Below are 27,335 nucleotides of genomic sequence, written 5' to 3'. Positions count from 1 at the left end.
AATTGTAAACTGCCCAATTGTTCCAGTCATCCAGTATAAAAGTTTATTATTATGTCAAACATAGAAAGAAAAACCATGTGACAAAATCATGTGAAAAAATAAATATACACATACTTGACAAAGCTAGTTTTCTTCAGTAGTTGCTGTAGATTTACAGTAATTATTTCAAGAATACATCATGTAAAGATCAATGTAAAGTGTCACTAAAATGTAGTTGAAAATCCAGTAGTTAAATGTTAAATGGTTAATTTTACTAAACCTGTTCTGGTCATATTTCAACCCAAAATAAAGCCCATTTTTTGGGGCCATTAAGATTTTTATTTTGTTGCATTATTAAAATACTTGCTTGTAATACATAACTGTAAAGTACTTATATCTCTTGGTTGATTTAAATAAAAAACAAATGTATTCCAGAATTTTAATTTTTTATTGTAATATAGTAAAACAACAACTATATTAAAGTTATGATTTTGGGGGAAATATTTGCATAGTTTTGTCATTAAAAATAATGGCACAATGCAAAATATAACTTTTTTAATTTTGGGTTGAAATATGACCTGGACATTTTGTAGACAGGTTTCGTGAGATTCACAGTATATGAGCTGCTAAATTTAACATAAATAGTTGATCTTTGATATAGAGCTTAATTTATAAATTAAGATATTTAAAACTATAAGCTTAAATATTTATTGTAAACTGTTTTTTGGCTTCATTTTTCAGTGGGTTCATCATGCTTTGAGCTGTGTGTGTGTGTATCACAGGGAGATATCGGACGACACAGGAAGCTGTTGAGTTGGTTTCCATTTGGCGCTTCGTCTTCCTCCATCAGCTCTGATATATGGCTGGTTCCTCAAATCTGCACACACACACACACACACACACACACACACACACACACACACACACACACACACACACACACACACACACACACACACACACACACACACACAAGCAAGAAAACAGTATTCCTTCACTGTAACACAACTTTTCCATTGTAAAAATACTCCGCATCACTTACGAGTAGTGAAGTACAAAGAAAAATCTTGAAAGAGCTTGAAACATCAGAGGTACAAGGAATTGAGTAAAGCATTTTCAGAAGTTCAACATTATAAAAAGAGCATAGAAAACACATGAATCGCGGCGTCTAGAGAAATGTAGACAAAAGAGCGATACCTTCAGAGACTGATAAAGAGACTGTTATAAAGAAGTCCCATCGCAGAAACCAGAATCACAGAGCAGACGAGAAGAACGCTTCCCAGAACGGGCCGTAAACGGCACCGCCTGCAGAGCTGAAAAACCACAGAGGGAAACGACAGAGAATCCAGATAGAGATTTTATAGTAAAGCAGAAATAAGATGATAAGATATACTGCCAATATCAAAGGATATACAACATACAGAGAGAAAAATGAGTGAGAGTCAGGAATAACTGATAAAATTAGAAGTGAAGAGAGAATTATTAGACTACACAAAGAATCCAGTGATGGCAGGAAAATATGACTAAATGAGCAACGTTTGAAGCTGCTGTGAATTTGACTATAAACACACACCTGCTCCCCCTAAAAGATATATATAATATACACATAGAATATACATACACATTAGCCTAACTGTAGTAATAGACTAGAGTTAGGATAATGAACTTTATTACTTGGTGGGAAAAAAAATTTGAAACAATTTACTGTCAAACATTGTTAACAGCAGTACAAACAAATTATTTTTGGTACTTTTATAAAAACCAACTTAATTTTTTTTATTTGTCCCATACAATCTGTAAATCAGCCACAATGCAGAACAAACACACAGCAATGAAGGGGTGAGACTATACAACATGCAGAGTGCAAAACACACAGAAATGAACTGGTGACACTATGACCTAGAGCAGTTTTTTTTTTATTTTGTCAAATAAAATATATAAATCAGCCACAATGCAGAATAGACACACACATAAATGAGGGGGTGGGACCATAACACACCCACAATGCGTGTATCCAAATATTCAAATGTATAACTTGTGATAAAGTTTTGAATTACGAGGCAGTATGTGGCTGCATAGAACATGACTGTCATGATTTTCAAGTCATTTTATTTTTATTTTTTCACCAGATAGCAGCAATCTGCCCCAATACATGAGGTATTCACATATTTTCTTCATGTTTCAACTAGGTTATTACTGTAGTAAAGTTACATAAATTTGCTTATTTGCATATACAAATTAATGGTGAAATCGGGATATTTATATGTATTTTATTAAAAAAACATTTACACCTGTACTGTTTCCGGTCAAAAATGACCGAAAACAGTAAAGCGGCCCTTCTTGATAAGAATAGGAGGGTTAACTGTGGTAACAATCACCGTAATTGATGTGACTCAGGGTCGTCAACTATGCATGTGATATATGTTAACCTTTGACCCCAAACCCTAGACTGACCTGTGATGATGTCCTCAATGGCTCCGTCTTTGCCCTCTCGCACGAGAGGTGACATCTGCCTGCGTTTCAGCTCTGCGATCAGATCCACCTGCGGTAACCGTGGCAACATGGGCACCTGTCGACATGAACAGACTGATGAGCTGTCTTAAATAATTCATTGTAACTTTCTTTTTAACTGTTCCTCACTCATTTCACTCTTGGAGTATTGCTATCTACCTTGTTTGTTGATGATGTGTTCACAGGCAAGTCAGAGATGGGTACGTTTGTGCTGTCCTCATTCTCACATACATTCTTCTTCCTCTGTTCATTTTCCTGTTCAGCCAGCTACAAAAAGAGATAAACATGCTTTTCTTGCAGCCAGATTGTAAAAGTTTTGATTTAGGCAGCCCTTCAGTCATATGCCAGTCAAATGTTCCCAAGTCCAAAAATTCTTATGTCAACCATCAACGTTGTCAATCAAAATTGCAGTATTTGGCTTTGTCTCATTACAGATAAGCAAACGGAAAACAGAGATTAAAGCACTCCAGCCAAAACACTGCAGTAAAGTCCAAATCTATTTCAATCCTGTTTCATGTAATTTGTGCTAATGCAGGCTTAGTAAATTAATTAACTATTCTTTTAGATGCATAAAGGGTGGCCATTTTAAAGGATAGTTCACCCCAAAGTTAAAATTCTCTCATCAATAACTCACCCTCATGCCATCCCAGATGTGTATGACTTACTTTCTTCTGCAAAACATGAACGAAGATTTTTAAAAGGAGATATCAGTTCTGTAGGGCCAGACAATGCAAGTGAAGGGTGACAAGAAGCGATCCAATTGATTTTGGGTGAGAACAGACCAGAATGTATCTCCTTTATCACTATAAATCTTAACATCAGCAGTCTCGGCACGATCATGATTTCAAGCTCGATTACACTTCTTAGTGCATGTCGCATGCGCAGAGCACTAGATGGCTCTAGGAAGTGTAATCGAGCTTGATATCATGATCGTGCCTAGGGGCTGCTGATGTCAAGATTTATAGTGATAAAGGAGTTACATTTTGGTCAGTTCTCACCCAAAATCTATTGGATCGCTTAAGAAGACATGGATTAAACCACTGGAGTCTTTTGGATTCAAAGTTTTTGTCACTATTCACTTGCATTGTTTGGTCCTACAGAGCTGAGATATCCTTTTAAAGTCATACACATCTGGGATGGCATGAGGGTGAGTAAATAATGCGAGAATTTTCATTTTTGGGTGAAATATTTTATTGCAAAGATAATGTTTGTAAATGTCAGATTCATAATTTTATTTGGTTCACAGTCATGAAACTCAGATTTTGTGCCATTGCTGGTGTGGGTTCCCAAGTCTGGAACTAGTGTAGCAAAATAAATCTAGACTTTCCGACTTGATTTTACAACATTAATTACGTTAAGTGCTATTTCCCATTTGGAAACTCATATTTCTGATTTTTTATGATATGTAAAGGCAGGGAGAGATGCTTATACAAACATCTGGTTAAACCAAGTTCATAAGGATGAAATGAAGCTTTTGAAACATACAGTACAACTAATTTATCAGTATGGTCAAGCTCTTAAGCATTGTTAATCATGACTAAAATGTTCTCATAACCAGCTTGATATAAAATAATATGATATTAGCACAAGGTAATAATGTTGTCACCTTATAAGCTTTGATAAACCTGATAAAAACAGGGAAGAACACTGAGGGGGGTGTGGATTTAGGATTCTCTCCAAAATATTCCACCACTGTGTGATACACTTCCTGTACAGAAATACAGAAAGAGAGAATTCAGTAATGTTGGTGCACCTGAGCTTGCTATTTAGTCTAATTGAGCAATTATTTATGGCTAAGCCTTCTTATTTCAATTGCAATATATTCAGAATCTAATTCTGAATTCATCACCACCTGTGCAGTTTTGCTGTCCTTAACCACAGAGTCCAGCAGACTGCTGTTATTGGACAGGAAGTTTGTGAGGACAGCGCTGTCTTTTTGTTGTTGGAACTCCTTACAGACAACATCCATTCCCTTCTCAAGAGAGAGCACGTCTGCAAGGATGCTGTCCAGAGACACTGAGAGAGAAAAATTGGGTCAGTGTTCATGTTTGAGCATTGTTCTTCATTTGGCAGGCTGGTTGTAGATGTATTTGTGTGTGTGTTTACTCACCCAGTGCAGCTTTATCCAAAAAGTGTAGTTCAGTGTGAAAGTTGTGCAGTTGTGGATATTTCTCTTGAATGATACTGACGATGAAGTGCAGAAGGGTTTGCTTGCGATCTGTGGACTTCATGTCCAGAAGCTAAGAGTGAAAATGTGAGACAGACACTTTTGTCAATACTTAAAAATAATAATAATAATTCAAAAATAATAATAATAGTATTATAACCACAAATAGCCTACATTGCACTTGTAATGAAGTTTTCTCTTACCAGATCAAGACTTTGTAGTCGAAATCCATACGCTGATCCTCTCTTCCCACTGTTCATATAATTCCCAAAGGCAAGAATGATCTAGATAAGAAAGATCTTTTCTTTTTAAGCATTTACACATATTTTAGAATAACTGTATATCATGCTGTGCAGAGAGTGAGATCCTTATGTTTTCTTGTATCTTGGGTATATTTGTTAATATTGACTGACTTTACCTCTAAAATCTTCTTCAGTTTGCTGGAGGATTTGATTGACATGGACGCAGCGATGATTGCATTTAATGGCTGCAGATTTGAAAATTGATGCAAGCATAAACAAAAAAGACAATTTCAGTGTGAAATTTACCATCATTTAAAACTATAGGTTAATCTATCCATCAGATCATTATCATCATACATATATACTTTTCTAATATATACTCACAGGCTGTAATAGCAGGATGCTTTCGCTGAAGTTGCCCATAAATGTCAATGTACTGATTCGTTGAGAGAGACGAGGGATTTTACTGAAGGCCACCATGAATCTGTCTTCCTCTGAGAGCTCCAGCAGGGGACGTCCCTCTCTTTCATAATTCTTAATCAATTTGAGCTCATAATCAGATGGAATGAAACGTTCCAACAACTCCAAAAAATCTGAGTTTAGTAAATCAAGATTATACCTAGAGAGAGAGAGAGAGAGAGAAAATTTGAGAATATGATACTGAAAAGTCAGGATTACTTTTATATATGAAGATTCTGACTTCAACATCATTGTGAGAAAGGAGGGAAAGGAAATGAAAAAGGAGAGATAATAAAATGAAAGGAAAGAAAATGAATGAAAATGTAGCAAGAGAAAGAAAGGAAAGGGAAAAAGAAAAAAGATAAGAAAATTAAAAAGAAGAAGAAAATGGATAAAAAGGAAAGAAAAGAAAATGAAATGAAAGGGAATAAAGAAAGGAAAGAAATGAAAGGGATTAATAGAAAGAAAGAAAAGAAAAGGTAATAAGAATTGAAAAGAAAAACTATTGAAAATTAAATAAAAAAAATTGTATAAGGAAAGGAAGGAAAAGAAAATGAAAAGAAATAAGGAATGGAAAATAAAAAAGGAAAGGGGAACAAAAATTAAATAAAAGGAAATGGTACAAGGACATAAAATCAAATAAAAATTAATAAGGATAAGAAAGAAAAAGGAAAAGGGAACAAAAAACAGAATAAAAAGAAATGAAAGGAAAAGCAAGGCAAGATAAAATGAAAGGTTCGGGGACAGGACAAGAGAATGAAAAAAACAACAACAAAAGAAACCTGGTAGGTTAGGTGAATTTAGGTGTTTTTACATACGTTTCGATGGCAGTACAGATTTGAGCGGTACTCATGCCACCTTTGCGCAGAGTGATGGCGAGATTTTTTGCCCTGTTGGGCTCCAGTAGTGAGATTTTACTAGATGCTTTATGAGCCACTTTCATCTTTATTGTGCCCACATCAAGAGCAGCAGACTGAGCTTTAGTTTTAAACAACTCCTCAAAGACATCCATGTTCAGCTCCTTCAGAGAGAAGACAAAAGAGGACGGAGAAGTGAGGAAGATAATTGATGCAAATCAAATACATTGTGATGATAAATGTTGAGCTAATTCTAATTAAAGACTAACCCAACCCCATCTTGTACTCATGGGCATGTCCAAATTGTCCAATTAAATGCTCTCAAGAATGAGATTGACTCTCCCCCTCCCTAACAACACCTGATTCTGACTAACAATAGGGTTAAGGTTAGGGTATCTAACACTAAGCCTAACCCTAACCCACTTTGACATTACATACATTTATAGACATTATTTTCTTTATTCATGAATCACCTTTCCCCTTAATTGAGGATGTCCCCAAAGGAAGTTTGGTTAGATTTGCCCAACTTCTGGGGACTTATTTTTGGCAATTTTGTCCCAAAAGTGAAGCTAGGTCATTGAGCATTTTCAGGTTACCCTGTTTCATGGCAATTACCATTCTATCCACATATTCTATTTCTATGAGCCAAGTTAGACACACACTAACACATACAGAACTCACCCCAAGAACACTTTCATCATCCAGCTCTTTAAAGACAGTGCCAGTCACCTGTTCCTCCATCAGAACCTGCCAGTTTAAAAGTGGCATTCGATACTTGGTCTGGATAGGCTTCTTACCTTTTACACCTTACACACACACACAAACAGGGAGAAACAAAAGCAAAAACATCTTTGAATATAATCAGCTATATCCAATATTTATTTATTTATTTAATTCATTCTTCATTAGATTCTCTTAATTTAGTTTTTTTATGCATGATTGCCATAATTGCTCTCACCTGTCTTTACAGTACTTGCCCTCCCAGGTAAAGGTGAAGGGAGCGGAGCAGCACTCATTGGAGGTGGAGGAGGAGGTGGCGGAGGGGCAGGGACTGGAAGTTGTGGGGGCGGAGCTTTGACCTGAGGTTGTGATTCTGTCACAGGTGAGGCCTCATTTTCTTTGGCACTCTTATCTATGGATGAAAAGACAATAAATAATTACCATGCTTTATTATTTACAGCATTCTTCAGCAGAAAGATGTTACAAATATATTACATTATTAGAAATTTTCGGCATAAACAAAGTCTCTGAATAATCTTTTTATTGATGCACAGAGAGTGTATGCAGGGTGGAAATTATGAGGGGTTTTTGGCGGTTTGTACTATCTAATTAAGTCTTGAACACCTCCAAAAGGAAGTAAATGAAAGTTCGGAGGCTATTAAAAGATACATGTAAATAACCACAGAAGTGCGTTTGCCTAAGGAGACAATCATTGCAACAGTATGCTGCTTGAACGCTTTCCGTTATGATCATTATTGGACAGTTCATAGACAAAACATAAGAATTATCATTACTATCATTATATATATTATCAAGGGCATAGATTTGGCTTGAACATGTGGGGGTTACAGTGTGAAGAATTTACATGTTTCCATTGATCATGGTATAAATATTGGGGTGGGGGTTGTACTTGCTTGTTTTTACTATTGGGGGGGTGTATCCCCCCTGGAATCTTCGCCCCTGTATATTATATATTATATATCACAAGTATCACAAAATTATTTTTTATTTATTTTTTATTATATATATATATATTTTTTTTTTTTTTTTTTTTAAGTATTTCAGATTCTGTTGAACTGTGTTAGAGGCACCAGTATCCCAAAAATTCCATAGAATTATATAGAATAGAGAAAATATATACTGTATAGAAATGTATAGAAATGTTTGTGTGTGTTTGTGGAGCCTCACCAGTAGTGTTTGAGGCAGCTATAATGTGTAAATCCAGAACGCCAGATTCGGATCGCTCCATACGGATCAGACCCCGATCCATCAGAATCTGAACCTTCTTCTCCAGTTCAGTCAAATCTTTAGCAGAGCGCTCTCTGTCTTTCTCTCTTTCTTTTTCTCTCTCTCTCTCCATCTCTCTCTCCCTCTCCTTCTGCTGTAACTGAGAGATCTGTGCATGCGCTTCCTTCAGACTTTCCTGAAAATACACACACACAACAAAAATTAGAGCTTTACTGTTTGGAAATGCAAGCACATGAAAATGAGAGAGGGTTTGTGTTCTATGACCCAAGGAAATTGCTTGATGAGCACAGAATTCTTTCCTGTGTTTTAAAACAGGAAGCTGGATGGGACATATCGAAGGGTTTGTACCTTTTTTTTTTTTTTTAAATAGCCATATGGCTTTAGTTTGTCACAGTCATGAATTGTGATTTGCTACTTGCTATTGTTAGTCAGAATCAGGTGTTGTTAGGGGGTGGGTCAATCTCATTCTAGAGAGCATTTAATTGGACAACAATTTGGACACGCCCATGAGTACAAGATGAGTCATTAATTGACCTTGTAAATGTAGCACCATGTTTAATTTGTGACGGGAATGAAAATAAGGCTTTGAGGGATAGACTTAGGGCCAAAACATACTATATACAAGTACATGAATGCAGACCCATCTTGCAACGCAAGCTAGATTTCATGGGGTCATTTCATTCTTAAAAGTGCTTGTTGCATTCTCAGTGTTGCCACAAGGGGCGCTATAGTGAGATAAGTGTGAACTGCCCACTTCTATGGAAAGTTTTCTCTTTCAAGTCAACTACTGTCATGGTGGAGCAACAGTTCGAAGATAACATTGCTGGGCAAGTAAATGTAAGTCAATATATTTAAAGCAACTTACCTGAATAAAAACAAATCCAATTTAATGGCCCAGACATTTGAAGGTAACTCAATCACCCCCCGTGAGTACTGTTCCCACCACGGAAACGCAAGAACCCACGTTAATCATGTTCAACTGGATCGCGCATTAGCAATGCGGTGGCTAAACAATTACATCTGCATTCACGTACTTGTGTAGAACTTCTGCCTTAGACTCTTCAGTGGCAAGCACTGTGTAAAGCTGTATTATAATTGTCACAACTCGTGTTGTCTGAAGTTTTTTTGTCTGCTGTAAGTTTTAACAACAACACTACAACCCATTTAAGACACTGCAAGTCTATCCCTCACAGCCTCGTTTTCATTCACGTCTAAAAAATCAATGGTGATAACTCTAAGATCCATACTTTTGATTCCTTTTCCAGGAAGAGAAAGCCTGTATATTCTAATACATATAAATAAATAAAAAGGTTTATTTTGTCAACTTTAAGTGGTTTAGTAACTTTCTTTGCATTCACTTTTATTTAAAAGAGCTTTATTATAGCGCAATAATGCTTTCTGTCTGAACGGCCCCTTACTTGAGCTTTGATTTCCTGGGGCCTTTAAGAGAGTGTGTTCATTACCTTCAGTAACTCAGCCTCTTTTGTGCTCTGAATGAGTTGTTTCTCCAGTTCAGATGTCTTCTCTTCAGCTTCAGTCTCACACTGCTGCAGTCTATTGTTTAACTGAAATACACATACAACATACTGTAAGTATGGATAATCGGACCAGTTACTACTGTACATGTTATATGGTGTGTATATGTTATGGGAAGTCCTCACAAGTAAAGGTTTAAAAGTGTGTGTGAGTACCTGTGTGTTTTGTTCCTGTAGCTCCTCTAAATGTTCCATTATTGTATTTTTGGCCTCTGCATCTTCTAACAGTGCTCCAACATCAAACACATTATCAAGGTATGCTTGAATCTGCACTTGCAGTCTCTCATTTTCAGTGTCATTTAATCTCTATATACACATACACACAAACAATCACACAAAAAATAAGAGTACAAAAGCAAACAATGACAGACAGATGTAGAGTATGGTATGTTTAGATGTGTGGTTGTATTGTCTAATGTGTAAAGGTGTCTTTGTTTACATAGCTTTTTTGCTCACCTCCAGATTAGTGTCTAGTCCCAGTTGTGTAAACTCATACTGTAAATACACTCTAAAGTTCATGTTGTCTACTGAGTGCACTATGATGTTGATAAACTGCATACATGCCACCTAGAGGTGAAAAATGGAAAATAGAGACACAGTAAACACATGAATCAGTTTTCATTGCATTGAGAATCCTAGATTGAAAAACAATTTGCAATGGAGAATGGAAGAGCAGTGTAATCCAGGACAAACCTTAAAGGAATATTCTGGGTTCAATACAAGTTGCTTAAATCGTCTTTAACTTGTATTGTCATCATGGCAACAAAGTTGTAATATTGGATATTTACACACACTAAAATTATGTTAAAGCATAATTCAAAGTCTTGTGGCTATACTTTTGAAACAGTGAGTATTTTAACATGAATGGATTGTCATTCTCTTCCATTGTAAGTGCTTCACTGGAACCCAGATTTTTGCTTTTTTTTTATAAATATATATATATAAAGGAGGGACAATTGTGAATAAAGCCAAAGGCAAAGATCATTTTGTTTAAAACCTATACATACTCACCATGAAATCAATGCTGCTGTCTTCATTGCTGAAATATTCCATCAGTTTCTCAAATCTGGTTTTCTCTCCACACACCTGTACAAATAGGATGAGACAAAATAATCACTGCATTAAAACTGTATCCAAATCGTAACTGTAAAGATGGTGACACTTCACATTAATGTTAATGTATGTGTAAGTTATGGTACAATATGTTCACCACAATCTTCTAAGAAGAAAAGCTATTCTGGAAACAGGATTTGTAGTAATTTTATTGTCATTGTTTGCTGTTTTTAGTATTTTGTCTAACACATGTATATAATTTACTTTGATGGTGCACATAGGTTTATTATTAATTACAGCTACAATACAGTCGGAAAGTGTATATTTTTATGCAAAGTGTGCTTATTCACTGACATAACAAGGAAATATTGAAGGGAATCCCCTAAGCAGATAAAATCTCTTCAGCTCACTTAATACAATAACTTGTGGTTTCAGAGACATGGACCAAAAATGTCTGCCCACACAAATTCCTTTGTGAGACTTCCGCGTGTATGTGTTTGAATGCAAATGTTTGCAGACATCATAATGAGTCACATCTGTTTGAAATATTTAAAATTGTTTGCACACTTGGAATGTAGACAGCTTCATTGATACAAATGGGATCAATAGTCTTGTCGTGTTGCATTGCTCGCTCTCAGTGTAGATGGGGTGTAAGCTAACCGTTGATCTCATAGTATGTGTCATAGATTAGGTTATTAGAGTTCAACAGCAGCTCAGAGGGCTGGAAACACTCACAAGTACAGTATATGTCAATGTCATTATGCGTCTTTGTTTATTTAGTGTCTGCATAATTAATTAAAGAGTTTGGGTTATTGATTTTGGATCCCTGAAACAGTTTCCATCAGTGTTTATATACAAATGTTATATGAATAATGAATATGAATATTATATTAATAATTCACAATAATCATGTTAAAGAAAGAAAGATACTTTTGATTTTTCCTACCTCTTTGAAATTATTAAAGGCTGCAATAATCATTTCATGACCTCCTCGAACCAAACACACTGCAGCAAGGAGCTCCAAAACCAGTGCTTTCGTCCTAACACACACATGCAGAAATTAATTAACAGAGGAAAAGGTTCAAAACATCAACACAAACTCAAATCAGACATGATCACACACACACTTGTCTCACCTGGCACTCTTGTTGGTGAGGCTGAGGGTGATTTCATTGACACAGCTGGGATGGGCCATCACTTTATTAAACCCTAACTAATAAACACAGAGAGAGATTGACTGAATGATAGAAGAGATTATAGTAGAACAGAGTACAGTACAGCAGAGTACAACAGAGTAGAGTACAGTACAGTAGAGTGCAGTACAGAAGAGTGAAATAGAGTACAGTAGAGTGCAGTACAGAAGAGTGCAGTACAGAAGAGTGAAATAGAGTACAGTAGAGTGCAGTACAGAAGAGGGCAATAGAGTACAACAGAGAACAGTAGAGTGCAGTACTGTATAGTACAGAAGAGTACAATAGAGTACAGTAGAGTACAATAGAGTACATTATAGAAAAGATAGAGTACAGTAAAGTACAATAGAGTGCAACAGAGTACAGTATAGTGCAATAGAGTATAGTAAATAAGAGTGCAATGGAGTACAGTAAAGTGTGCAATAGAGTAGAGAATAGTACAGTAAAGTCCAGAACAGTAGAGTACATTACAGAAGAGTGCAGTAAAGTACAGTGCAATAGAGTACAGTACAGTAGAGTGCACTACAAAAGACTGCAATAAAGTACAGTAGAGTACAGTACAGTAGAGTGCAATAGAGTAGGGAACAGTACACTAGATTGCAGTACAGTAGAGTGCAGTACAGAAGAGTGCAATAGAGTACAGAAGAGTACAATAGAGTGCAACAGAGTACAGTGGAGTACAGTAAAGAAGTGTGCAATAGAGTAGAGAACAGTACAGTAAAGTCCAGAACATTAGAGTACAGTACAGTACAGAAGAGTGCAAGTATAGTAAATTAGAGTGCAGTAAAGAAGAGTGCAATAGAGTACAGTACAGTAGAGTGTAGTACAGAAGAATGCAATAAAGTACAGTAGACTGCAGTTCAGAAGAGTGCAATAGAGTAGAGAACAGTACAGTAAAATCCAGAACAGTAGAGTACATTACAGAAGAGTGCAAGTACAGTAAAGTAGAGGGCAGTAGAGTGCAGTACAGAAGAGTTCAATAAAGTACAGCAGAGTACAGTAGAGTGCAACAGAGTAGAGGACAGTACAGTAGAGTGCAGTACAGAAGAGTGCAATAGAGTACAGTGCAGAAAATAAAAATAGAGTACAGTAGAGTACAATAGAGTGCAACAGAGTACAGTTGAGTGCAATAGAGTACAGTAGAATGCAGTACAGAAGAGTGCAATGCAGTACAGTAAAGAAGTGTGCAATAGAGTAGAGAACAGTACAGTAAAGTCCAGAACAGTAGAGTACATTACAGTACAGAAGAGTGCAAGTACAGTAAATTAGAGTGCAGTAGAGTTCAACAGAATACAGTACAGTAGAGTGTAGTACAGAAGAGTGCAATAAAGTACAGTAGAGTACAGTACGGTAGAGTGTATTACAGTAGAGTGCAATAGAGTAGAGAACAGTACAGTAAAGTAGAGTACAGTACAGCAGAGTGCAATAGAGAAGAGAGCATTACAGTAAAGTTTAGAACAGTAGAGAACAGTACTGAAGAGTGCAAGTACATTAGAGTAGAGTGCAGAATAGAAGGGTGAAATAGAGTACAGTACCTTACAGTAGAGTGCAACAGAGTAGAGAACAGTACAGTAAAGTGCAGAAGGGTAAAGTACAGTAGAGTACGAGTACATTAAGAGTGGGAAGAGTAGAGTGCAGTACAGTAGAGTATATTAGAGTTCAGCACAGAAGAGTGCAATAGAATACAGTACCTGGTAATTCATGATGGCTCTGAGGCACATAATACAGAGGTGCAGATGGTTTTTCTGGCCGAGCAGACGAGAGTAGCGCAGAGCTTTCCTGTGAATAAAAGAGATCAGTCTGCAAATGTCATACATGTAGAAAGTGAATTGGGGTTGCAATAAACATGTCTTTATTAAACTAAGGGTTTGTTTTAAATAAATAAAAAGCAATTAAAGTTCAACATTTTATTAAAAGCAGAACTAGATAATTGAGTAAAACGTAGCGATTTATGGTGAAAAAGAAACTAAAAAGTTAAAGTAAATATTTTGAAAGCCTGTGTGAATGTGATTTTCTTGAAGCCCTGAGCAGGACAAATATGCACAAACACACATGTTCTCTCTCTGTGTCACTGTAACAGGAATGCAGCTGATCCTGATAAAAATGATTGGAGGGGTATGTGTGTGTTTGTATCTGTGTGTGTGTGTGTTCTGTGTCTGATTGCATTTGCTATGACCTCAAAATACATTGTACACATATTTGATGACACTCATGACGTAACTGTGGTAGTGTTTAGTGCATTAGTGTATGTTGTTTTGTGTGTTTGGGTCTGTGCAAATACACTTTTTAACTGATGTGACTTCAGATATTAGATTTCACGAATCATATGATGTCAGAAGAAACGATAACAAGGCATTGAATTCATCAGTCAGTGCTGTGTAGTGTGCAGGCGTATGACTGACCTCGTGGTGAAGGGGCGTCCTGAGCGTGGGGAATTGTGGGTAGGGGAGTTTGTTGCACTTGTGGTTAGATCTTCAACAGATTTTTCATCAAAACTTCCATTGTCAGAGCTGTCCATGTCATATCTATAAAAAAAATTGTAATCTTTCGAGGTAAATTTGCATGTACCTACAGTATGTTTTAGAGCTAAACATCAATGAGTGATATCTTTGTCATTCATTCTATCAGTCATAAAGTATGATTTATTGGACCCAATTTAGAGTAGGTGTCTTTAACTACTGTGCACTTAAGAGTTTGCTCCAATGTACTTATTATGTACATACGTGTTGTACTTGCGTACATTTAAAGTACCTGCATTTAATTACATCTTACCCCTAAAACTAACTCTAATTCAATCCTTACCCCAAACCCTAAACCTAACCCTAATCCTAAACCTACTCATACCTCAACCTCAGTAGCAGCAAATGTGAAGCTTGTGAGAATTTTGCAGAACAACATGAAGTTAAACAATAAATTAACACTATTAAGCGTTTTTTTATTTGTTGTTGTCTGGTTCCGACTCTTTGCTATATACTTATTCTGAAATGTCTAATATGACTATAGTACAAGCTTTAGCTACTGGCTTCAGAGGGCTGGTGTGACACATTCCCTCACATAGCACATTCATTTCCCAGACGCCTTGTCACATTAAGAATTTAGACCCCTCTATTGTGTCTTGGACTGTGTGTGTGTTTACATACGTGACTGCTCGTTGAGCAAATGAGAGATACTCCACTAGAACATCTAACCCCTTGTTTTGTTCATTTAAAAACTCCTCGGCCCACCTGAAAAGACAGCAAGATTCTGAGCAAGTACTTCATAAACAAAATGTTAAATGTAAACTCAGACGTTTCTCATTATTGAATTGTTTTCTGTAGAACAAGGGTATATGATATATGATAACATATGCATGAAAACACTCTTAGTCATGTGACGGTTCTTACCCGATGTGATTGGTGCGTAGAGAGATCTCTAACTCACGCAGGACCTGTGTGGACTCTTGGACTCTCCTTTTAAACTATACATTTTAAATGACACACATACTGTATGATTTCTATGAGTTGATTAAGTTAGGAACAGACATAAACTCACACACATATAAAGTCGTACCTTTCTGCCTCCTCCCTGCTCTAATACACTCTTGAGTTTCTGAATGTACGCCGAGGGAGGATTCTTTACTTGAAACCGTTCCTGAAGAGAGAAACAAGAGGGAAGAGTACCTTTAAGGCTTTTAGAAGTAAATTACCTCTGTTTTGATTGGCTAACCACTGTGTGCTGACATACTTCAAGATGTCGTTCATCAAGGTGGGCAAAAATGTTGAATACTGAATAGGTGTTGATATGTAAATGTGGGCGGTCATATGTTAATGAGCTTATGGTTGTGACGTCAATGTAGCGCAAGAGTCTGGTTACAGAAGTAAATATCCCATTTATTATTTTCCATAGTTGAATTGATTATTAACGATAACTTATTACTGTTAATCAATGGTATATGCTTATGTTAAAGCCAGCAGTCCACGTTATTTAAAAAAAATTGAAAATTGTGTTAAAAGCGGAATTCCTGGTGAAGAACTACTCTACCCATGACCTTAAGGAGGAAAATCCACCAATCAGAGAATCGCAGCCAACAAACTCAATTGAGTTGGTCTCCCTACACTCTAAAACTACTTGTATATTTGTATAAAATTTTATATTTTGCAATATACATTAAATATATTGTTTCTATACCTATAATCAACAACTTTGTATCGACTTTATATCGTTTTTCATATTTCTATAGTTTTTAAATTGTTCACCTCATTCACAAAGCTTCATTGGATTGTAGTTGTCCATTATAAAGACGTTTGTCTTTTTGTCTCATTTTCAAATACCTTTTTTGCTTCAAATCTAAATTTGTAATCTTGTGATTCCCATCGGAGCTGGTTGGTTTGGTTCATGGCCTACAACTCTTTTATGAAGATTAATTAAATCAATATTAAAAAAAATGAAATGGAAAAATACTTCCAGAACCATGATGGCTGTCAAAGTGGACAGTGTTGTGCTCTATATATTATGATGAGTGTGTGTGTTTCAACTAACCTGATCACAGACTAGCTCCCATTTCTTCTCATTGTCATATTGACAGAGCAGTTTCACTTTATCAGGTGGAAGATTCATGGAATTCTGCAATCATAGACAGAGGAGAACAAATCATAATTGTTTTGTTAGTCACACCATTCCATTTATTGTTCCAGAACCATAAACTATGGTACATTCCAGTATACTGACACACTCTGAGGAAGGACCGTTGGCCGAAATGCATCAGTGTGCAGTATCTGATTTTAAACTTTTTTATTGTCATTGTGATGAGCCAATTAAAATAAAGGGTTTTAAATTTTCAAACCAGAAGAAGTGCCTTGGATTCTTTTTGTATAAGCTATTCATGATGTTACATTTTAAGGTCTTCTTATCAGTGTATTGGTTCCTGGGTTCTTTAAAGTAGCAGTGCATACATGGGTTTCTAGAGAAATGGAGAGTAAAATGTTCTATGCTGAACTTATAAAGGTTCTCCTCTGGCTCTTATAGGGATAGTTCACCCAAAAATAAGAATTCGCTGATCATTTACTCACCCTCATGCCATCCCAGATGTGTATGACTTTCTTTCTTCTGCTGAACACAAACGAAGATTTTTAGAAGAATATTTCAGCTCTATAGGTCCATACAATGTAAGTGAATGGTGGCCAGAACTTTGAAGGTCCAAAAAGCACATAAAGGCAGCATAAAAGTACGACTCCAGAGGTTTAATCCATGTCTTCTGAACTGATATGATAGGTGTCAATATTTAAGTAATTTTTTGTACTTTAAATCTCCAATTTCACTTTCACATTCTTTTGTTTTTGGTGATTCACTTTCTCTGTGCATATTGCCATGTACTGGGCAGGAAGGAGAATTTATAGTAAAGAAGAACTTAAATATTGATATGTTTGTCACCCACACCTAACATATCGCTTCTGAAGATATAGATTTAGCCACTGGAGTAATTCGTATTACTTTTATGCTGCCTTTATGTGCTTTTTGGACCTTAAAAGTTCTGGCCACCATTCACTTGCATTGTGAGGACCTACAGAGATCATATATTCTTTAAAAAAAAATTCCTTTCATGTTCTGGAACAGAAAGAAAGTCATAAACATCTGGGATGGCATGAGGATGAGTAAATTATGAGTGAATTTTCATTTTTGGTTGAACTATCCCTTTAATGCTTCTACCTTTTTAAACAGATAGTTCACCCAAAAATGAAAATTCTCTCACAAACACAAAAGGAGATGTTAGGCAGAATTACAGCCTCAGTCATCATTCACTTTTAAGGGTGAGTAAATGATGAAAGAATTTTCATTTTTGGGTGAACTGTCCCTTTAAGAGTGAATTTGTACTCACCAAAGACCAGATCTCTCTGTAATATCTTTCCAGACCATGGAGAATTTAACAATAATTATGCTGTTATTTGCTCACAGTGACTATATAACTGATGAGCAAGCGGTTACATCTTGTGAGATGGTTTACGAGCAGTAGACATATCACATGTGTAATAAGGTATGCTGACTGCAAGAATGCCCTTTTTGAACCGGTGGATTAGTCTTGCGTGCATGTCCTGTTGCTATAACAATCTCCTAAATAATTGATGAACAGCATGAGTGTTTGCATTTGCTCTCTCTCTCTCTCACACACACACACACACACACTGTTATGGCCATACAGAATGACCTCATCAGTGACTCATTTCAGTATCAGGTGATAGTGAACATATTGGCGTATGAAGGCTCCTTGTAAATCCCCTGAAAAAATATTATGGAAATTGAGAAAGCCAATGCTTCACACACACACATAACTACTCTGTTCTTATAGGGTTGCAAAGTGACACAACAGTTTAAACTTGAAACTAAAATCAAACACAGGCCAACTCCCATAACATTACAAAATGAAAATGTTCCTCCAGGTAGTAAAGTGAAAGTGTAGTGCACACAGGCTGTCACTGTGCAGTGGCTAGGGTTATCTGAGTGGTTGCTAGGGCATTGCCAGGTGGTTGCTAAGGCATTTTGGTGGTAGTTTACTGGCCAAAGTAAATTAACAAAAAAATGACACGTGTGAACAGACAAGTTAGAGGCTGTTCACGCCGAACTTATTTTTGTGTGCGTCTGCATTGTTTTTCAATTGTTTATCTACAATATGTAAACACGAGTTACAGACACCTTCGACTGTTGTGCCGGGTCAAAGTATGAGCAATAATAATAGTGATGCTTGCCTTAGCAAACACCACTAATTAAAGGGATAGGGACAAATGCCATCCCAGATGAGTCTGACTTTCTTCTGCTGAACACAAACAAAGATTTTTAGAAGAATATCTCTGCTCTGTATGTCCATAAAACTCAAGTTAATGGTGAATCTCCACTTACACTTTCACATTCTTTCACATTGTGAAATTGAAAGTGAAAGTGGAGATTTATGGTAAAAAAAAAAGACTTAAAAATGTATCTGTTTTTCACCCACACCTATCATATCACTTCTGAAGACATGGATTAAACCACTGGAGTTGTATGGATTATTTTTATGCTGCCTTTAAGTGCTGGTCACCATTCACTTGCATTGAATACAGAGCTGAGATATTCTTCTAAAAATCTTCATTTGTGTTCAGCAGAAGAAAGAAAGTCATATTTCTGGGATGGCATGAGGGTGAATAAATGATGAGAGGATTTATATTTTGGGGTGAACTATCACTTTAAGACATTGTTTAGTCCCTTTATTAACCTTTTTTGGCCTTATGAGGACGTACCCATTAGGGTTTTGACAGGTTTTCCTATTCCTCTGATGACATTATGGAAAATTTCTTTCCCACAAGAATATCAAAACCTTTCCACACAAGCAAACACCAACATATTGCTATTTTGACTAACCAAGTCACGGACACGTTAAAATATGGTTATTTAAAACAACTGGTTATTTCCACACATCCTATATTAGATTTGTCACGTTAAAAGTTTATACTGTAGGTTTTAAGTTCTTTGAGGTACCTACTTGATGTCTCTTAGAACAATGAGTGTTTTGCCGTAAAAGTTGTTCGGAATTCGCAGTATTTGTATTGTGCCCAAATTCCTAGGCTGTATCTTTCAACCGATAACTTGGAGGAATGTTATCATTTGTTTTGGGAACATTGTAAGATAACTCTTTCTGAACTCTTAATATTCAGCCTTTCTGTGAGCACTTATCATCCCAAGACTCAAGAAATAATCGACACTACAATGCCAAAGCACAGACGCAAGTATGTTATAGAAAATACACAGAAATATCAAATTAGATATGTTGAGACGCAATTTTCATATAGAATACATAATGTATAATTCACTCTTTACTATAAATACATTTTTGGATGGGTGTGGGACGTGTTGGAAGGTAAAATCTGAAATTACCTACCATTGCAGTCACCATACGGAAAAGGGCTAAATAAAAATACCAATTAATATCTTCATAATATTTGTAATATCTAAGAAAATGCAAAAAGGTTTCTGTGAGGTTTTAGTGGATAGAAGATATAATTAGCTCAGTATAAACCCATGGAAAGTCCCAACTATGATAGAAAAACAAATGATCTGTCATAAGATCATGGAATGGATGTGACCATAACATCATATGTCACTATTGCTGTGTCATTTCATTTTTGTGTAGATTGAGTTACAAAATGATTCATTAGCATGGCACTACGTTCTAATTTGCAAAACAGGTCAATGGGAGGATAACCAGCAATATGCAGAAAAATGGCTTCAGGGCAAACATCCACACACACACACACACATTCAATTTTGCCCTCAAACAGTCTTCCATTATTCACAGAATGTAATGGAAATGGTCTAGTTTTGTCATGTTGCATCTGCCCTTGTCACTTGCAGTTTAGACTCTGTGTTATATCTGCAGATTTTGATCCAGAACTCTCTCTCTTCTTTTTCTCCTTAATAACAGTCCAGCCTCTCATTCTTTTGAAATGAGGACTGGAGGACACAGTAAAACACACTCAAGGACAAAACACATCCCACTCACCATCTATCGCTTTAAATGTCTCATTTTCTTCCTTTAAAATAGATTCTTTGCTTCTTACTTTTTTATCAGTTGTTTTACCTCCCTTTTTTCCTGTACCCAATCGGTAAAAAATAACAACAGTTTTTCATACTCAGGTCAGCTAACTTTTGACAAATCTCTGCTTTTAATAAAATTACCAGAAAGTATTATACAAGGTAACACAACCCTATTTACTGATCAGCAATCCAATGACAAAATGAAGTCAGTAGTAGTTAAAATTATCTGATAGCTTGGATTCATATTATACCCTCATTTCTTGCTGAAGTGCACAAATGTTTAGTAGTGTGTGCATGGCATGCACATACTGTATATGCAGTATTCTATATACAGCCCACCCCACTGTACACATATTGCAGCACTAGCTCAGGATAAATCATGATCAATCAATTCAGCAATGCAGCGTAAAACTGCAGGCCAACTGTTTACTGCAGTGCACACACACACACACACACACACAGACAGACATGCACATGGGCAAAATATTAGTAATCCTTCATTTCAAGCTTATGACATATTGCTTAACTTTTACTGGAATTACATTAGAAGATTATACAGAATAATTTATCTTTTTTTTGTTTATTTATTTTTTTTGTTTGTATTATATTAATTAACTAAACCATGCGGGTGCCTATGGTATATATATATATATATATATATATATATATATATATATATATATATATATATATATATAATATATACTATATACACTGGCAGCCTAAAGTTTGGAATAATGTACAGATTTTACTCTTACTGAGAGAAATTGGTGCTTTTATTCACCAAAGTGGCACATTATTCACAATGTATAGTCAGGACATTAATAACGTGAAAAATTACTATTACATTTTGAAAAAAATGTTCAGAACTTCTTAAACTACTTCAAAGAGTTCTCATCAAAAAATCCTCCACGTGCAGCAATGACAGCTTTGCAGATCCTTGGCATTCTAGCTGTCAGTTTGTCCAGATACTCAGGTGACATTTCACCCCACACTTCCTGTAGCACTTGCCATAGATGTGACTGTCTTGTCGGGCACTTCTCACGCGCCTTACAGTCTAGCTGATCCCACAAAAGCTCAATGGGGTTAAGATCCAGAACACTCTTTTCCAATTATCTGTTGTCCAATGTCTGTGTTTCTTTGCCCACTCTAACCTTTTCTTTTTGTTTTTCTGTTTCAAAAGTGGCTTTTTCTTTGCAGTTCTTCCCATAAGGCCTGCACCCCTGAGTCTTCTCTTTACTGTTGTTCATGAAACTGGTGTTGAGCGGGTAGAATTCAATGAAGCTGTCAGCTGAGGACATGTGAGGCGTCTATTTCTCAAACTAGAGACTCTGATGTATTTATCCTCTTGTTTAGTTGTACATCTGGTCTTCCACATCTCTTTCTGTCCTTGTTAGAGCCAGTTGTCCTTTGTCTTTGAAGACTGTAGTGTACACCTTTGTATGAAATCTTCAGTTTTTTGGCAATTTCAAGCATTGTATAGCCTTCATTCCTCAAAACAATGATTGACTGACGAGTTTCTAGAGAAAGCCGTTTCTTTTTTGCCATTTCTGACCTAATATTGACCATAAAACATGCCAGTCTATTGCATACTGTGGCAACTCAAAAACAAACACAAAGACAATGTTAAACTTCATTTAATGAACAAAATCGCTTTCAACTGTGTTTGATATAATGGCAAGTGATTTTCTAGCACCAAATTAGCAATTTAGCATGATTACTCAAGGATAAGGTGTTGGAGTGATGGCTGCTGGAAATGGGGCCTGTCTAGATTTGATCAAAAATGACTTTTTTCAGATAGTGATGGTGCTGATTTTTACATCAGTAATGTCCTGACTATACTTTGTGAACAGTTGAATTAAAGTAAAAATTTCCTTCCGAAACAGCAAAATTTGTACCTTATTCCAAACTTTTGGCTGCCTGTGTGTGTGTGTGTGTGTATATATATATATATATATATATATATATATATATATATATATATATATATATATATATATATATATATATATATATATATATATATATATATATATATATATATATATAAAAGATTTACACATTTCAATTTCACAATAAATTTCCATCAAAATGAAATGAGTAATGTTTTACAAAATTAAAATATTTAGGTTTTTTATTTTGTTAAAGTTTACTCTTAATTAAAGATTAATTTGATGGAAATTTGATATTTAAATTTCATGATTTCACATCTTTTACTAGTTCATACTGATGTGTTTTACTGTTGCTGTTCTAATATACTGTATCAACCCACTTTTTTTTTTAATATATATTTTCCCAGTAATAAGTATCACTGTTGGCTCTGTATCAAAATACATTCACAAATGACTTTATGAATGATTAATTTAACATCTAATATATTTGTGTCCAGACTGTTTCTAGATCAGCTGAAAGGTGGACCATTGATGAAGATTGATGGCTCATCCTTTCAGTAAGTGGCTACATGCAAAATATCAATAACTAACTGGGCCATTTGTATAATTACAGGCCTGTAGTTTTTGCAGATGTCAGTAAAAATCATCAGTAAGTAGTAAATTGGCTGTTTTAAATGCTAAAAATTCACGCATGTAAGCAAGGACAAAAATAGTGTATTATTTATAAATAGTACACATACATATGTAGCTCACAAGAGCTTTCAAAATGTGTGTAAATGTACCTGTGTGCGTATTTGCATGAATTTGCCTGTGTATGGCCCCGAGGTTGTGCAAGACATCAGTGAAAACAGCCATAGTTTACCCATATTTCTAAACTCACATACTTGATACGGTTACTAAACATACAGGTGATTATCCTGGGGCTTTGTGCTGTAACATTTAAATTTGGTACCTGACTGTGTGTTTTTATATGCTATATTAATGGGTAGTTCACTATTAATATAGCTTAGTGGAACACAAATGAGATGTTAGGAGTAATATTAGGGACTGACTTGCATGCTTTTCCTATACAAACAAAAAGTGAATAGTGACTGAAATTGAATGTTCTGCCTAACATCTCCTTTTGTGTTCCATGGAAGAAAAAAAGTCATACTGGTTTGGAAGAACACAAGGGGAGTAAATAATGACAGAATTTTCATTTTTGAGTAACCTGTCCCTTTAATTCTGTGTGTTTTATTATAAACACACTACCAATGCTACCTTAATTATTTGCATTCTATTTCCATTATACAAACACGCACCATGTCACAGTCTCGCTCTCTTTCTCTGTAGGCATTCTGCATTGTCCTGATGATTGGATAAAATGTAATCGTTTGAGTTTTTACTTAAAGGCACATGTGCATTTTAATACGTGTTCATAGATTAGATGGTGTTCACTGCTATACGATTTGAATATGGAGTGATTATCTGATTTAGGAACAGCATCAATTATATTGGCAGATTTAATTAATTAACATGGAATACATTACAGTTGACTTTGCAAATGCACACTGCAGCCAGACCTATTCACTGTATATATTTAGTGAAAAGTATATCCCTTTTAAGTAGCTGCAATGTTAAATACTACTGTGAACTACTGTGAATCCAGTCCAGATTTTATGTTCAAATGTATATACTGTACAGTATATGTAAAAGGGAAAGTGTATACTTTGGTGCTGTAACAGGAAGTTATTTCACTATTTCAAATAACTTTTTAGCAATTTGCATTTCAATTAAATAATCAGCTACTCATTTAGCTGACTATAAGGTAGTAAGTATGCACAGAATATATAGTATATGAACAATGTATTGACCGTATACAAGCATCATGTAGCAGGATATAAAAGTGTGTACATTTGTTGTGTTTGGTGGAGAAAGTTGTGCTTTGCCACAACTGATATTAAAATATAGTCTTAAATCAGTTAAATCTGAAATATGTTGTGAGTACTGCACAAAGTATATCAACAGTAACACAAATAGCATGTATACAGTACATTAAACCCTAGACTGCATCAGTCTGTGCAAAAAAAAACCCCGATATGTTCATATTAGTTATTTAGGTAGAGGTGTGTGGTTTTCTATAATTTAATCATTTTTACAATCTTCAATTAGTATTTTGAATAAATACTTCTGCAGCCAAACACAGGTATGAAAACACTTTGAACAGACTGTATAACTCAATGTCATAAGTTAGATGCAAACGATACAGGTAGATAAAGTACATAAAACATGGCTAATGACGCATTAAAGTCATTCAGCTGCTGCTGCATAACTCTCATTCTTGGAGAATTCAGATTTCGCAAACACGTGAACGAATGCACACACACCTCAGTACACAGATGCATACCGATACATCAAGGCCTATAACCTAAAGTGGAAAAACTAGATATAGTTTCAGGATGGTTTGTGGTTTAGGTGGACTATGTAAGAAGATGTGTGTGTTTCCATTTTTTAATTGTTTGAAAAACTAGCTTTTGATAATGCAGATGCACATTACAGTTTCATAAAGCTTAAAAAGTGGCATATCTCAGCCTTAAACCATACATACCAAACCCCTTGAAAATACCTTGCTTTGTTTTTTCCCTAAAGGCTATACAGTTAGCATGTTAGGTTCAGGGCTTAAGGAAGCATATTGCCAGACCCCTGAACTAGTATTTAAGTTAGAAGCAAGAGCTAGTAGAGCACTTAAGCCCTTGGTTTACTGCCATTGACCCTGGAGAATTATGATCTACCTGAAGTGTAGTGTCTATGTTATACCAACATGATCACGCAGGAAGTCGACATGCTGCTTCCAAAAGTTCATGGACAAGCGCCATCCCATATCAGACATTTTTGCATCAGTTCAAGCATAAACACATTTCCCTCTAGCAACCTCTTAGACACGGGTTGGAAACCAGGAAGTAATCGCATTCGCATAAACAATGGTGAGCGAGATACGGAAGTTACATTTTCGCTCAAGCGATTGTTGGTGGTTGGGTGTAATAATTGGGTGTAATGGTGGTGAGTCAATACAACCTAGTTTTATAAAATGAATGTTACTATGAGTACATTTTTGCAAACTGAGTTTTACGTGCCGCTCTTTACATTTTGCTGAAGTTTCCTGGTGAAATGAACACTAGAGGTACTACAACAAATGTGCTTTTAATTTACTTTCACACAAATCACGGGTAATATGGCTGTTTATGACTTTATAAACACTTATTTTTCGCTCTATTACTCACACCCTGCTATGTTCTTACTGTATATAAAAACACTTTTACTCTAACACATAATTTGAAAAACAATACTATTTAACGCTTGCAGTACAGATCCACCTACATTTACATACTTATTCCAATTGCTTTAACTTCCACGGTAACCCACCTTGGACTCGGAGACCGAGCCTCAAGCCCAGCAAATAACGCTTGGAGTGAAAGTGAAGCAAAAGTGCCATAGAAGCGAAACAAAATGACATGATTGCTTCAGGTAATGAGCTTTTAATGTCAAATTTGCTTTTAAAACACTATTGGTTAGGTTTAGGTGTTGGTTTTGGGTTATGATGTCTGTTTTTTTCACCTACCATTTACATTTTTTTTAAACACTATTGGTTAGGTTTAGGTTAAATTTTTATGTTAGGGAGGTACGTTTTACTCATTAAAACATCCATCTAATATTTACCTAAAAAGCCTCGTCTGATTATAACATCGATAATGGCACCCCCCTGCTGGACATTTCACTGGGAAACTGCAGCCAAACGTGTAATAAAGCACGTTATTTTGGTTTGCAAAAATGTTGCCATTGTCATGTAAATTGCATGAGATCAGGCTGGTTAATAAAATGTGCATTCCTGTTGACAGTATTAGATTAATAACTAAAACTACAACTCGCTGTTGGCTCCACTTATTTCACCCGCCCATACGTTCAACAGCACTTCCAGCTTCGGCCACTGGGGGCAGTAATTCGAATTTCGGTAAGCACAGACCGATTACAGCAGCAACATGTTAGACCTACTGATGCCAAATTCAAAGTGCGATCAGTCTGGTTAAACAATATTTTGTCATTTACGTACCAACATAATGCTGAACCTCTCCTCCAGTTCCTCCTCGGATGGTAAGGGCAGTTTTGGGGCTGGTGGTTGTTTCTGTCCGTAAGTGCTCAGGGGCCGTTTCACATCCCGTCCCGGGGACATCTCCAAACTTCCTGCTGCATTCCCCATGGCTGTATGCGCAACTTACACACACAGGTACACATATACAGTCCAGAATATCTTAAGTCTCATTCAGTGAAGCTCTACAACATGAACTCAATGTGAATGATTCCGAAAACTCTTTGGTCCTCAAAGCTTCAAAAACGTCTTGTTCTGTCCCAATATAGCAGACTTTTAGGTCCAAGGTCGACCACTTTATGGACACAGCAAGATAAAATCTAGCATTAACTCAAACCCTAAAGAATTCTGGGTTTTCAAAATTTCATGCAATGTCTGGAGTAATTATATTTTTACATGGTTACAAATGATGACTTCTTCAAGTTTTGAAGACTTGAAGAAACGGGTCCCTAATGGAGAGACATAAGTCTAAAGTCTTCCGATGGTGTTGTCTTGTTGCTCAAATATACAGAAAAAAATCAAATGTCCCAGCAGACCAGACTGTCAAAATGAGTTTAGCAACGCTTAAGAGATTTGGAAATAAAAATGGGTATAATACATGCAGATTGGTCGAAGAAAAAATAAAGAAAAAATCCAAACAAAAGCAACAACACTGAATAATTAGCCAAAACAGCTGTAGTGCAGTTTGGATTTTAGACCCACAGGAACTTCTTCAACTACACAATCTTTTGTCGTGCCCTAGCTCCTAGTCCTTTCTGAACAGGTTCCACATGTGGTTCTGATCTCTACGACATCTCTGTGCTCCATCCTGGAGTGAG

The 27,335-nt window shown here is 36.0% G+C and overlaps 1 protein-coding gene across 2 annotated transcripts; it reads right to left on the bottom strand.

Moving 5' to 3' along the window:
• Nucleotides 1–29: 29 nt before the first annotated feature.
• fmnl1b (formin-like 1b) lies at nucleotides 30–27,335 on the bottom strand. 2 transcript variants are annotated; one of them, XM_051681994.1, is made up of 27 exons: nucleotides 26,482–26,643; nucleotides 16,480–16,563; nucleotides 15,511–15,591; nucleotides 15,345–15,418; nucleotides 15,102–15,185; nucleotides 14,364–14,486; nucleotides 13,653–13,740; nucleotides 11,908–11,984; nucleotides 11,718–11,811; nucleotides 10,730–10,804; nucleotides 10,175–10,285; nucleotides 9,875–10,024; nucleotides 9,647–9,748; nucleotides 8,124–8,358; nucleotides 7,174–7,347; nucleotides 6,897–7,021; nucleotides 6,177–6,379; nucleotides 5,284–5,518; nucleotides 5,076–5,144; nucleotides 4,861–4,941; nucleotides 4,601–4,730; nucleotides 4,343–4,506; nucleotides 4,097–4,198; nucleotides 2,650–2,757; nucleotides 2,434–2,548; nucleotides 1,177–1,292; nucleotides 30–856 (listed from the first exon to the last, which is right to left on the bottom strand). In XM_051681994.1, exons 1-26 carry the CDS (start codon nucleotides 26,626–26,628, stop codon nucleotides 1,201–1,203), a joined length of 3,123 nt encoding a protein of 1,040 aa, XP_051537954.1. In that variant the 5' UTR covers nucleotides 26,629–26,643; the 3' UTR covers nucleotides 30–856; nucleotides 1,177–1,200. The 2 variants fall into 2 exon arrangements, with proteins under 2 accessions (XP_051537954.1, XP_051537955.1); XM_051681995.1 differs by lacking the exon at nucleotides 1,177–1,292 and having other exon boundaries at nucleotides 26,482–27,335.

Source organism: Myxocyprinus asiaticus, chromosome 41, assembly GCF_019703515.2.
Source record: "Myxocyprinus asiaticus isolate MX2 ecotype Aquarium Trade chromosome 41, UBuf_Myxa_2, whole genome shotgun sequence".
In the NCBI taxonomy this organism is placed as follows: Eukaryota; Metazoa; Chordata; class Actinopteri; order Cypriniformes; family Catostomidae; genus Myxocyprinus; species Myxocyprinus asiaticus.
The sequence above is the reverse complement of the archived record's forward strand: the minus strand, read 5'-3'. Positions and strand labels throughout refer to the sequence as shown.